Genomic DNA, 14,164 nt, shown 5'->3' on the forward strand with positions numbered 1-14,164 from the left:
GTCGTTTTGAAGTCCAGGAAACTGCTGTCCCAGCTAACTTGAAGAGATAGCCGGTCGTTGATAGCCGCTGATGGAGGTCTGATGCAAAATCAGCATCACAGAAACCTCCAATTTCAGTTGTTCCACCTTTTTGGTAAATTAGTCCTACATTGACTGTGCCTTTAATGTATCGCATAATTCGTTTGACCGCTTCGCAGTGGATTTTCCGATAATTAGAATTGAATCTGCTTAGAACCCCCACAGCATATGCAATGTCCTGTCTTGTACTTTGAGCTAAATACAACAGTGATCCTACAGCTTGCTGATAAGGAATGCGATGTAACACAAGGTTTTCCTCATCTGTCAATTTATTTTCACATTTTTGCAGCTTTGAACCAGGATCAAATGGATATGCAACCGCATTACTATGTTCCGTACCAAATTTCTTCAGTATGTTTGCTGCGTATTTGCTTTGATCAATACTAATCGTCCCTTGTTTCCTGTTTCGTTTTATTCTCATGCCAAGACACCAACTAAGTTCACCAAGATCTCTCATCTTAAACGGATTCATTAATCCTTTCTTCAATTCTTTCTTCCACTTATTGTTTCTATTAGAGAAAATGATCAAGTCGTCTACATAAACAGCTATAATGAGTGTATTTTGTTTCTCAATTCTGAAGTAAATGCAAGAATCATATTCTGACTTCTTTAGGTTCATTTTATGTAATGTCACATCTAATTTCATATTCCAAACGCGTGAAGGCCTGTTTTAGACCATAAATTGCCTTCTTCAGCTTGCAAAACCTTCATCTCCTCCCCCTTCTTCATGTAGCCTTCAGGTTGACGAATGTAAACTTCTTCATCGGGATCACCATATAGTAACGCAGTTTGAACATCCATATGTTCAGTGTCAAGGTCAAATTCAGCTGATAAAGCTAACAGGATGCGAAGTGAAGAATAACGAACAACAGGCGAGAACGTTTCATCAAAGTCTATTCCTGGTATTTGAGAATAACCTTTCGCTACAGAATGAGCCTTATAACGTTCAATTTCACCATTTGACGTTTATTTCACCTTGAACACCCATTTCGAGCTAATTACCTTCCTGCCTGGTGGTAAGTCAGTCAAAATCGACGTTTCATTTTCAAGTAAAGATTTATATTCATTATCTAAGGCGTCCTTCCATTTTTCACTGTCATCACAATTCATTGCTTCTTCATACGAATTTCGTTCAGAAATACAAGCAAGACAAGCAAAATCATCATTAAAATATTTAGTTTTTGGATTTCTTTCACGGGCCCGCATCTCGTGGTCGTGCGGTAGCGTTCTCGCTTCCCACGCCCGGGTTCCCGGGTTCGATTCCCGGCGGGGTCAGGGATTTTCTCTGCCTCGTGATGGCTGGGTGTTGTGTGCTGTCCTTAGGTTAGTTAGGTTTAAGTAGTTCTAAGTTCTATGGGACTTATGACCACAGCAGTTGAGTCCCATAGTGCTCAGAGCCATTTTTTTCTTTCACGTGATAATTTTCTAATTTCTCGTTGCATTTCTGGCTGCACAACTTCCGTGTGACTATGTACGTTGCTATTTACTGTTTACTCAGTGTCATCTTTGTGCTAATTCAAGATAAACTGCATTTCTGTCAACTTCAGCGGGTTGTGTCAGTTCGGTTGCCACTTCAATGATATTAGGTGCTGGCGCTAGTTGATGACTGTCTATACGGTTATCGTCAATTGGGTTACTGTTTGAAATACTGTTTCCACAAGTGCACTTTGAGTTTTCGATGAATTGCACATCACTGGCTTTCACAATTGTCTTTGGTGAATTTGGATCAATCAGACGATTGCTTTAGAATCTTCGCAATATCCAACAAAGATAAATTCCTTAGATTTGTCTTCAAATTTCGTCCTTTTTTCTTTTGGTATATGTGTAAATGCTCGACATCCAAAGATGACTCAAATTTATCCGACGACCACTCCATAATTCCTCAGGAGTCACATTCTTAACAGCTTTTGTTGGAGATCGATTCTTCAAATAAATTGCTGTGTTTACAGCTTCAGCCCAAAATTGTCTACTTAGACCTGCATCTGTTAACATTGATCTTGCTTTTTCAATGATTGTCCGATTTAAGCGTTCTGCAACACCATTCTGTTTTGGTGTGTAGAGAGTTGTTGTTTCATGTTTAATTCGATTCGTCTATAAAAATAACTTCATGCGCCGATTGACGAACTCTTTTCCGTTGTCTGTTCGAAGTATTTTGATTTTTCGACCAATTTCATTTTCTAATCGTGCTTTGAATTCGATGAATGTGTCACAGACTTCTGTTGTTGATTTTAACATATAACCAAAAGTTTTCTTGACAGATCATCAGTAAAAGTGAGAAGATATCGTGATCCTCCCCACGAAGCCATGCTCATTGGTCCACAAACATCAGAATGCACAGTGTCAAGTAGCTCTTTTACTCTTCTACCTGATATTTTAGGAAAAGATTGTCGAGACTGTTTACCTTTTATGCAGGGAATACACGGATCTAAATTGACGTTCGTCCAGTTCAGTCCGTCAGCCATTTTTTCTTTTAATAAATGCATGCTTACACGATTCAGATGTCCCAATCTTCGATGCCACAATTCATATCTGTCAATTACTACAACGTTTGCGTAATGATGCACTTCATCTAACTGATACATACCATTCATTTGAGTTGCAGTTGCTACTGGTGTTCCAGAAACAATTACATCACTTTTATTGTATACACCGCACTGCACATTGTGAAACATTACACACAATCCACGTCTTGTCATCTGACTAACCGACAGTAGGTTGTAAGCAAGGCTTGGAACATACGCAACATCATTAGCAGTTATCTGTTTATTCTTGTCGTCACAAGTAACTCGAAGATGAACATCGCCTTTTTCAATAGCCCGAAGATTGCTGTTATCTACTACTGTCACTTTAGCAGCTGTGGTCGGTTGGAACGTGTTGAACGAGTCTCTTTGATTCGTCATGTGTCGTGAACACCCGGAATCCACATACCAGCCATCACTATGATGCGAAGTTGCAGTTAGAGCCATTAATCCAGTTTCGTTTTCAGTACTCACTGCATTTGCAGAAATTGAAAATTTGTTTGGTTTCTTCTTTGTTCTACACTCATTCGCCTTGTGACCTGGTTTCTGACATTTATAACACTTAAAAGGCTTGATATTTCGAACATCACGTTGGATATTTGTCTTCTGGTGTTTACTGTCCTGCTTACTAGCTACCAGCGCCGAATCTGTGGTCTCATTTGTGGATGCAAACTGACGTTTCGTCGATTCTTGAATTAATCGCTGACTTACTAAATCACTATTAATCTTGAAACCCGAATTCTCAATTGCCATAATCAAGGGTTGGAAATCTGCTGGAAGTCCACTTAGAATAATTGCAGCTACGAAATCATCGTCCATTTTCTTACCAACGCTTCGAATTTGTTGAGCAAGAGACATAATTTTCGACAAATATGCCTCCATATTTTTCTCACAAGCCAATCGTACATTCATTAAGCATTGTAACACCCCAATATAACTAGATAAACTCTTATCTTCAAATGCAGATTGTAAATTTTGCCATGCTTCTATAGCAGTCGTTGCTCCACGAAGTTTTGGATACACAGATGAATTTACAGATAAACATAATTTTGATAATGCTTTCTGTACATTCTTCTCATCTTCGTCAGTGCCAGCAGTTGTGTCCCATAGTCTCTCATGTTTCAGGTACATTTCCATCGTGAATTTCCAGTCGTTGTAGTTTGTCATACCAGTCAACTTTTCAAAATTAAACAGTGATTGTCCACCCAAAGCCGTCTTGAATACGTTCAGATAGTTAAACAAATAAATCTTGAAAGTTTCTCTGCAAAAAAAAAAAAAAAAAAAAAAATACGATAGCAACACGTTGAACACACGCGAAAATTATGTAACCTTGATTTATCAGTTTATTTCTTTGGTATGGAAAGTTCACTAATCTCTCCTGGGCCCAAAACCTATTAGATATTGACTCTAATTAGTCTTCTGTGAGATTATAAAGTTGACCTTTTAATCAAATATGCAATACACCATATTGCCAGGAACACACACTTTTAGAGACCATTTATTCAGTGATGTTACATAATGAAGATCAAAGAGAAAACATAAACTACCATACGTATAACACATCAAAGAGTAGAATATGATTGTTCTCAACATGTGGGCAAGTGCTCTACCAATTGAGCCACCAATGCATGACTCACAAGCTACCCTCACAGCTTTACTTTTGCCAGTGCCTCATCCCCTACCTTCCACACTCCTATCAGAAGTCCTTTCAAGGATGCATTGTAAGTCATGCTTGGGTAGCTCAGTCAGTAGAGCACTTACTTGCCCATGAAAGGTGGAGGCCCCAAGTCCGAGTCTCAACTTCAAGACGACACACAGCCACCCGGCAGCAGTCTCTGTACACTGCCTGCACTGAGCACCTGAACCCCGCTGCCTATTGCTGAAGTCTATTCCATCCACATGGCACACTTCATTCAGACTCCAACAGATGGCATGAGGGTGGCATGGAATACACCTCGCCCAGTCTATTAAATGTTCTGATTTCACACTTTGTTTTGTGATGTAGTGCAAAACTGCGCATTCCAAAACTCTGATCATGGATTGGTTTAGGTGCTCCAGCCTGTGACCCTCAAGGGGACGTGCCTAAGCACAAAGTGTGCCATACACACTCATTTCTTCATTATTGCTTCAGCTAACACAGTGCTAAGTTGTGATGTCATACATCAAAGTGAGCAACAGTAGTATACAATAAACAATGATCTAGGTGAGAAAAAATTTACAATCTGTACAAGAAAATGACCCATGATCTGAGCAAGCAGCACAACCCACAATGGGGCAGTTGTCTATGAGATAATCACCAAATGAATAAGCAGTTGGCCAGGATCTGATGCAACTGCGCCATTTAATGCTGTGAATGGGGAATTACTTTGGATTAACACTTGTACATTGCAACAGAATGATGTGATGAAAGTTTATTTTATTGTTGTTTAGTTAAATAGTGATTTAGCTTGTATAAGTTTATTTTATCATTGTTTAATTAAAGTAAGACTGAATCGTGAATTTGCTCACACATGTTTACCTTGGTTACATAAAGACAGCTATTCTTTACATGTGCACAAAATACCCCACATGTCCAGTTGTGTTATAGAAATTTGCGCACACACTTGACAGCTAAATATCTGATCGATACTGGTACAGAGACCAGTGTTGTTCCTATTACTTTCATCCCTGCTTGCACATCCCCAACCAAACTGACTTTATGTGCCGCGAATAACTCCGGTATCAATGTTCAGGACGCAACAGATACTCAACTTCATCTCATGCCTGGCCTCAGTTTTACATGGATCTTCCACATCATGGATGTGGTTAGGTATCAATTTCCTTACACGTTTCAGATTTTCCTCTAACATCTAGGATGCTATGTTACTGCACCATGCTTCTGGCTCCCTGCTCCCAGGCTTGTTTCGTCCTTGTTCCATATTTTCCCCCTTGAAGGACTTCTCCTTAGCTGTCTTTCCAAGTGTTCCTCTGTAATGACTAAACTCACAACTGCATTGGTAGAGCTTATGCTTGAGTGCTCTGCTTCCCATGCTCTATGAGTCCATAATGACGCTCTTCGTCAAAGGATTGATGTAGAGTCTGCACAACTGACATGTGCTCATCTGATACTATGTCAGCTGTCCAGTGTGGATTCCGCACACCCAGATGATCTTTCAACAACTACCTAATTATCCCCTGCAGTGCCACATTTTACACAAGCGTCTCAGGTCAGTGACATTGCATCTCCCTGTTTTTCTGTACAGCACAGCCCCCTTTTGGAAAAAGACAGTGTAGGCATCATTCACCAGTCAGATTGTAATTGGTCTTCCCCACTCTGCCTTGTTGAAAAGCAAAACAGATAATCCACCTCTGTGGGGAATACAGAGTACTACACCGTCATTGACAACTGGCAATCCCTCATAGTCAGGGCTTCGCTCAACTGGTCAATAGTGCAAAAGTGTTTAGTGTAATTGATTGCCGCAAGGCCTACCATCAAATACCAATGTTCCAAGGTGATTCTTCATGCTTTCCCGGCGATCTGTTGACATCTTGGATATTCGGGAATCCAGCCGGATGTTCGCGTCGTTCTCGCACGATATATCAACAGCGTGCCTCGCTGTCTTCTTCAGGTGCTGCCTGAGACTGGTCCTTGGGTCGATCGAGTCCAGTATTTATGCCAGGGAGGAGCTGGGCCTTCCGTAATCGGTCCGCGCCGGGTCGAGTGTTCCATCTGTGGTCCGCGCCCGCCAGACTCGGCTTTAACGGACCCCTCCAATCTCAGATGTTCCGTCTGCCGTCGGCGCCCGTTCTGGCCGTCCGCAACGGATGTGGTTATCATCTGAGGTGTGTCAGACCCGGTCTGAGATGTTGGGTACTCTATCTCCTGACTGTTACTATGATTTCCACTTCTGTTTCGTGCTGGGCGCTCCTTAATCGATCCGCACCGCGTCGTGTGTTCCGTCTGAGGTCCGCGCCCGCCAGACGCAGCTACATTGTGCCTCTCTGGTCGCTGGTGTTCCCTCCGCCGTCCGCGCCAGGCCTGGCCGTGTTCTGAAGTCGAGTTCATGATCTGGGGTGTGTCAGATCTGGTCTTCAATGTCAGACACCTTGTCTCACGGCTCTTCTCTCGGTCTCCACTTCTATTTCTTGTAGAATCCCGGAGTGTCCTGCGTTGAGTTTTCACAAGCTCAAGCGCTGGATTCCAGGCAGTGCTGATTTGGTATCCCGAGTCACGGTTGATTAGATTGTCTGTGACCTTAATCTCAATGGCTTCTTTAATGACACTGACCCAAAATCTTGAGGTCTGTGACACAATCATGGTGTCATTGTAATCCATTGAATGACCAAGTTCCAGACAATGCTCTGCTATGGCTGATTTAGTTGCCTGCCTGAGTCTGGTATGTCTCTGGTGTTCTTTACACCTGATGTTCACAGTTCTGGTGGTCAGGCCAATCTATGACATCCCACACTGGCATGGTATGTTGTAAATACCTGGCTTGCGTAGCCCCAGGTCATCTTTTACATTCCCCAGCATAGCCCCAATTTTGGTGGGTGGGCAAAAGACTGCTCTAATCACACCATTCAGACTGTTTGAGTACTCTTATGCCATATGGCATCAAAAATGTGGATTGGACAAGTCAAAACTTTATCAGTTTGATACTGTTTAACCTTCCATTTGCATATGTATACTTGGATGACGTCCTAATTTTTTCCTTCATCATCGAGGAACATGAACAGCCCCTGGCTTAAGTCAAGGACGCACTTCATAACATTGATGTTGAAATCAGTCATGATAAATCCCCACTAAGCAGTGCCAGTGTGATTTTCCTTCACTATATCATATCGGCAGAAAGTATTCAACCGACATCCATCCATGTTAAATTTACTTGTAACCTCCTCTATCCATGGACTACCGTGAGATGAGCAGATTCCTCAGCGTTATTAATTTCTACCATTGACATCTCCCCCATGCACCCTCCATGCAGGAACCCCTCACTGATGTTATGATAAGAAAAACAACACCTCAGAAGTGAGGTGGACAGACGAGACGCTTCAAGCCTCCAATAACCTTAATTTCGCCCTCACTCATGCTGTCACATTAGCTTACCTGATACCCAAGACTCGCATCTCATTCACCTCTGATATGAGTGATATAGTCATAGGGGCAGTGCTGCAACAGCATGTCAGTCACACCACTGAACCACTCAGATCCTATTCCAAAAACCTCTCACTGGACCAGCGTAAATGGTCAATGTTCAACCATAAACTCCTCACAGTCTATGACGTGGTCAAATAATTCTGCAGTGATACTCAGGGGGCGTAAGTTCGGCATCTTTGCCGATCACCATCTGCTTGCAGATGCCATTGCAATCCTGACTGGGATGTGGACCCCCCTCGCTCCCCCCCCCCCTCACCACCCACCCAACACCTGTGACCCATGGACCTATTCGGCCAGTTTTCAACATATGTTTGACATGAGGTGGTTGACTATCTGTCCAGGGTAAACATTGTCATGTCCCATACTGACTTGGATAAACTGGCTCACCTAGACTGATGACACCAAACATGCTCAAAGACACAAATTGCACACTGTAATTTTGTCAGCCTGTGTGATGACTCTGTCCATGCCTCTCTCCAGGCCCCCCACTCAGGCCTTCACGAAGTCCTCAGTCCTATGGCAGAATACCTTGCAATGGCAAACATCAAACAGTTTCTGTGAATAGAGTGAAACAAGCGTGCTAGCTTTTCGATGGTCCCATACAGAGGCACCTACCACAGTCGAGGACACCTTCTCCTTCACTAATTCCATCACTACCTCTGCAAAATACACAATGTCATACCTCTGTGTGACTCCTCACTCTCCAGATCACCTAGTCCTTACCCCTTACCGTTTTCTATTGATGTCAACCACCTCATTCTGGACGACCTCTCAGTCGAGGTTTATGATCACACTCTCTTTCATTTTTACTGTCTCTTTATCTATGCAAAGAGATGCCTCAATGTCGTCCTGCAAGCGGCTGTTGGCCTTCACCGAGCTCGCTGCATGAAATGTATTCGCAGTTGCGAGGACGACCATCAGCTGCATAATGGAATGACAACAATGAAAATTTGTGACAAGACTGGGACGCGAACCCGTATTTCCCGTTTATCGCGAGCGTCCACTGTACCATTTTTTTTGTTGACCCCATTTTGTTGTATATTGTTCGTTCTTCGTTGATTTATTCACTGATTTTTTTTGTTACAGAGAGTAGTTAACCCTCTGAGCGAACACGCTGAGCTACCATGCTGGCATACCATTAGGCTATCTTGAGTATGCCTTGCAACCAGACCCAAACTTTCATATATCGTCTACCATGTCTCTAAAACCCGAACTCGTGCATGCATGATGTATATTCCCGTAAAGGGGAAAAAAATTTAATTGAGAATCGTTTTCTTGGTGTCGGTGGATATATATGATACTGCAGTGCCTGTGTTTCTCTTTGTTGAAATATGGAACCAAGTAACTAATCAAGTTATTTTTATGTAGCTCTTGAGGGGATTACAAATAGATTCGCAAATTTGAGGAATTATTTCTAAAATTGACTGCAGCGAATTTGAAGTTCTCTATTTTAGATCCGCCTGGTCTGTTCCTGTAGCCAAGAACTTTAAACTGACAACTAGTCTCTCTTTAGCACTAACTATGCCTACCATGCTGTTGTGCTTCATCAAACGTACTAATGTAACAAAACAGTCGGCATGATTCGCCTGTATATTTCTACACAGAAACCAGTATTCCAAGAGACGTTTTTTTCTTTTTTCTTTTAAGAATAAAGTCAGGTGATAGGCAGACTGAATAGGCCGGTTTAATATGAATTGATAGTCATTAGTCAATTACTGTCAACGGTTTATTATGAATTGGGAATCAATTTCTGGTGACAAAACGTTAAATGTAGTTGCTATTCTCGTATCATTGTTTCCTGAAGACATCAAAATCGTTAGACAATTAGCAGTGCACAGCCGGTCTATGACGAGACGCTTCTTTTAATCGTGCAGGTCGCAGTTATTAACAACTTTGGTTGGATGTATTTTATGTCTTGGAGGCGGTAGTATGTTTACAAATAAGTTGTGAGTAGTTCTTGACAGTGAAACGGAAGCATTTAATGCTATATACAAAGTATAACACGTGATTTGATGTTTTGGATGTCAAATATTGCCAGATCAGAGCGATGACAATGGATGTCAAAGGAAAAGTTACACAGTTTTCAATGGTGAGGTTAATCCCTTTACGTATCGAGACTACATTGTTATTGCACTTTTTTCTCACGCGGCTAGCGCTGTAGGAATGTGACATTCGCGTATTATCTTTATTTGGACCTAGGTTTTGATGCTTTTATTATTAGGCTGCTTGTCTTCACAGGAGAATTGTTGACTAAATTATGAAACGAAGATTTTGCTGAGATGGGAGTAAATTATATTCATTATGACCGCCAAGGTTAAAATAAAATAACCTTCCAGCATCACCGTAATTTCGTTGAAATGAGTGAAATTCAGATGGCAACTATCGTTCCTACCGTAAAATTTACATTTAGTTTTGATTCTCCAGCCAGTTTTTTTTGTTCAGAAATATGGACAGGGTAGATTTTGGGACGCAGAAAACTTTAGGTAATGTATTTTACATACTTTAATTCATCCATGTCCTGTGAGATAATATTATCGGTGATTGCTCAATTAGACGGAAGGTATGGTATTCCTTATGCTATGGGAAAGGAATAACAATTACCGAGCGGGATTTTATTAAATTGAGAATATTAACTACTTCCTCACTATACGTTCTAATGAAATTTGCACCGAATTAACCATTTAATTTCGAGGGCAATACAAATATCCAGTACTCACAAATACGCTTATTGTAGGCCCGGTACTAGAAGTGCAAATAAACTACAATAGTTGTACCATCCATGGATTCAAACATTAACACAAAAAAGGAGAGAATACGTTCTCCTAAAATATTTTGATGTTCCACTCACAGAAATGACACAGGGGGAAAACGTGTGCTTCTAAATTTGTATTTTGTGTGTTTCTCCTCAACAACCAATTTTCCACAGAGCAGTTGTTCAATGGAAGTAAGTAGGCCTATAAATTATTTATCGTGGATACAATTTCTTTAATAAACTAAATTGCCATCTGAGTGTGGTGTAAAAGTGTGAAATAAAATAAAGAATTACGAGTGCTCCATTGTGTTCAGTTAATAGTATACCTTCCTACCTTTATCAGACTTGGGTTAGAGAGCGAGATTTTTGAGAGAAAGATCTGTGCTAGGTCCAGCCATGTACAAATCACAAAGCAATAGTGTTAAATTTTTGAACTGCTGCTTTGGTGGCCATCATAAGGTACAGCATTTGGAGATTGTTACTGTCAGTAAAAGAAAATGTGTGTGAGAGAGAGCAAGCTTTAGGGTTAGCTGCATAGAACATGATGTTGATTTAAACTGCTCCAAAAAGAAATCTAAAGATGAATGTCTTTTGAGGAAAAAAGAAAGAAAAAACATTTTAATATTTAAGATGAAAACACTTTTTAATGTTCTGCAAAATCGTATTTATTTTCTCACAAACTGGTATTCGGATTCTCATGCCATCTCCAGGTGATAACTGAATGTTGCAAACACATTCAGTTGTCACCTGAAGATTGCCTGAGAAGCTGAAAGCCAGTTTGTGATAAAATAAATACAGTTTTGCAAAACATTAGGAAGTGTTTTCCTCTTTAATATTATTGTCATGTTCTGCCAAGCACCAACACACAATTCAGTAAATGTTTAAAAAAAAACATTTTTGTAATATTTCGACAACCTGATGCCTGTTATCATTTAAGGCTTCCTTAGATGTTAGAATCGACATCAGAGTTAACTGTTATTTTCCTAGCTGCTCATGAACTAAAATGGAGCCTTTTTCTTCTGTTTCCAAAATTCCAAGTAGCCTTGGATGCTACTGCCAGAATATTTTGATCACTGTTATAAAGGAAGAGGGGACGTTTGATAAATTATTTATTACTTTGCAAATGGATGGAAAACTGGAAAAACGAATCAGAACAAAAATACTGATTACAATTGTAACGTCCTAACAGATTACTTAACTTCTAAAATCGAGGTCCTCGGATGATGATGATGATGATGATGTTTGGTTTGTGGGGCGCTCAACAGCGCGGTTATCAGTGCCCGTACAATTTCCCAACCTTTGCTCAGTCCAATTTCACTACTTTCCTGGATGATGATGAAATGATGAGGACAACACAAACACCCAGTCATCTCGAGGCAGGTGAAAATACCTGACCCCGCCGGGAATCGAACCCGGGACCCCGTGCTGAGGTCCTCGGAGATTTCACAATGAATACTGAATTATCCCCCACCTGAAATCCAGTCAGTGTGTTCAAAGATTTAATAAATGATGATTTTCATATAACTGTAAATAATATACCATACCATAGGAAATAGGCGAGTCAGTGGAAACCCGTAATGAAACATAGTCTTCATTTTAACATTAAAATCACCAACACTACCAGACTCTACAGTAACTTGACAAGAGTAGTTGGATACTGTGGACTTGTGTGCTTGAGTACTCCAGGTTAAGAGCATTATCCTGTACAACTGTAAACTTTTGGCATGTCTGAGTGATTGCTGTTAGGCATGACAGTGGATAATTGTGGTGCAGAGAGCAGGGACGTTGACTTAACCACTTGAATCATTAAGAAGATACAGATGTTGTGCTTTCTTTTTTTGTGTCAGTGTGAGCTGTGTGCCACCTGGGTGCATTTTGTGTCAAGGCAAAACAATTTTTAGCTGGGAAAGTATAGGGCATATACTACCTCATTGGCTGAGTTACATGGGGTTTTATCTGGTTTTCGATGTATTTTCCTTGCTGCTCATTGAAACAGTTTAGGAATCTAAAAGTGAGGAAGTAAAAAGAAAACAGACTCTCATTAGAATGTAGTAGATCACTGGTGTAAACAGAGAACCACTTAAGACAGCAATTTCTCCGTAGTAGCTACGTACACATGGTCACTTTAAATTGTGTCATGACATGTGCCTTATTATGTACTCATTTGGGCTTAGCCAAGTGAGTCATTACTGGAGGTAGAAATCTTGTATGTACTAAACACTGACAGAAATGAAAACGTTCCATCATTAAGTGCCAGTCTGATATTTGTCATGGAGATGTTCATTAAGTGTTCAAACTTTCATTCTATTTTGAATGGATGTCCATCAGTTGTTAACATCAGTGTGAGATATGACTGCCACTGGCAATAAGATGCTGATGTATTTGTTGTGGTATTGAAGCAAACAGTCTCAGAGTGTCATCTTGAGGAGTTTGTCATGTCTGATACATATTTGGTGTCAGTTCTGCTGGAGACTGGCATGAAAATATATGTCTTCTCATCACATTCTAGACATACTCTGTAGATGACAAAACAGGGAAGCAGCCAATCCAATCAAGGCTCCATGCAGTCCTCTAAGCATTTGCTGGTTAACTGCATTGTGGGGTCTTGCATATCCTTCTGAAAAATGTCGCTTGGCACACAGGTCAGAATATGGTAACATGATTTGCCATCCTTGCCACAGACTGACGAGCATTCAGCCTCCTTTCAGAAATTTCCAGATCAATCTTGTCATATCCAGTAGCTCCTCTCATCATGATTCCAGGAGTTGGGGGGACATGAGTCTCGAGAATCACTCCTTCCAGTGACATTTCACCATTTCATATAAAGACACATGGATATTATTCTGAACACAACCAAAAGAAGTGAGACTCATCACTGAATACCACAGGATACAACTCAATGTCCCAGTTGACTCTACCTCTGCACCATACAAGTCTCTGTTGTCTGTGTAGTGTATCAGTGGTAATGAAGCAAAACCATCTGAGATCGTAACCCAGCTTCCAGTAATCTGTTCCTAACATTTCTTGGTGACACTCTGCATGTAACCCCTTACCAGATTTCAACTGCAGTCATCCATCTACTCATCAGAGCCAGTGTAGCAATTCTATGATCTCACAGTGTATTCCTTGTGGTAGGACATGTGGTTGCTCTTGTGAAAGTGTTCGTTGAGTCCATCTTGTCACCACACATTCTGCAGTCATTGTACTACTGCCAGCCCACTGTGTGATCTGTTGTTCGATGCTGTTATCCCTCAGGCAAATGGCTCGACCTTTCTCAAAGTGTGGAAAAAGTTGGTGTTAAGCTGCACATGCACTTGCTCTGAGCATGATGTGTTGTGAATTTCTCCAGCAGAGTTCCAGTAGCACATCCAATAGCCATTAGGTGCTTACACCATTCATCATCTGTGGGAATAGCTTTTTTTCTTTGCTGAAAATATACTCACATGATGATGAAAATTTAATCAGCATATCCCACTGGATATATTGGAGTAACAGTGTTGTGACATTTGATGAGTGTGTTTAAAGTGTAACACATTTCATTTACATGTGGGTGTTTTGGAATGTAGGCTGTGGTGACAGATTGACCTATACTGTAGTCAGAGGTCCAAGGTAGGCTGAAACATAACAGTTTGATTGTGTGTTGGCAGAGCCAACTGGTATGATGTCATGAGAATAATG

The 14,164-nt window shown here is 40.9% G+C and overlaps 1 protein-coding gene across 1 annotated transcript in view; it reads left to right on the forward strand.

Moving 5' to 3' along the window:
- Positions 1-9,632: 9,632 nt before the first annotated feature.
- LOC126178534 (erythroid differentiation-related factor 1) overlaps positions 9,633-14,164 on the forward strand; it is a 217,413-nt gene continuing 212,881 nt past the window's right edge. Inside the window, exon 1 of the mRNA XM_049924539.1 lies at positions 9,633-9,823. Within this exon, the coding sequence (XP_049780496.1) occupies positions 9,782-9,823 (42 nt within the window). The 5' untranslated portion in view covers positions 9,633-9,781. The remainder of the gene's footprint in view (positions 9,824-14,164) is intronic.

The sequence above is a fragment of the Schistocerca cancellata genome, chromosome 1, assembly GCF_023864275.1.
Source record: "Schistocerca cancellata isolate TAMUIC-IGC-003103 chromosome 1, iqSchCanc2.1, whole genome shotgun sequence".
In the NCBI taxonomy this organism is placed as follows: domain Eukaryota; kingdom Metazoa; phylum Arthropoda; class Insecta; order Orthoptera; family Acrididae; genus Schistocerca; species Schistocerca cancellata.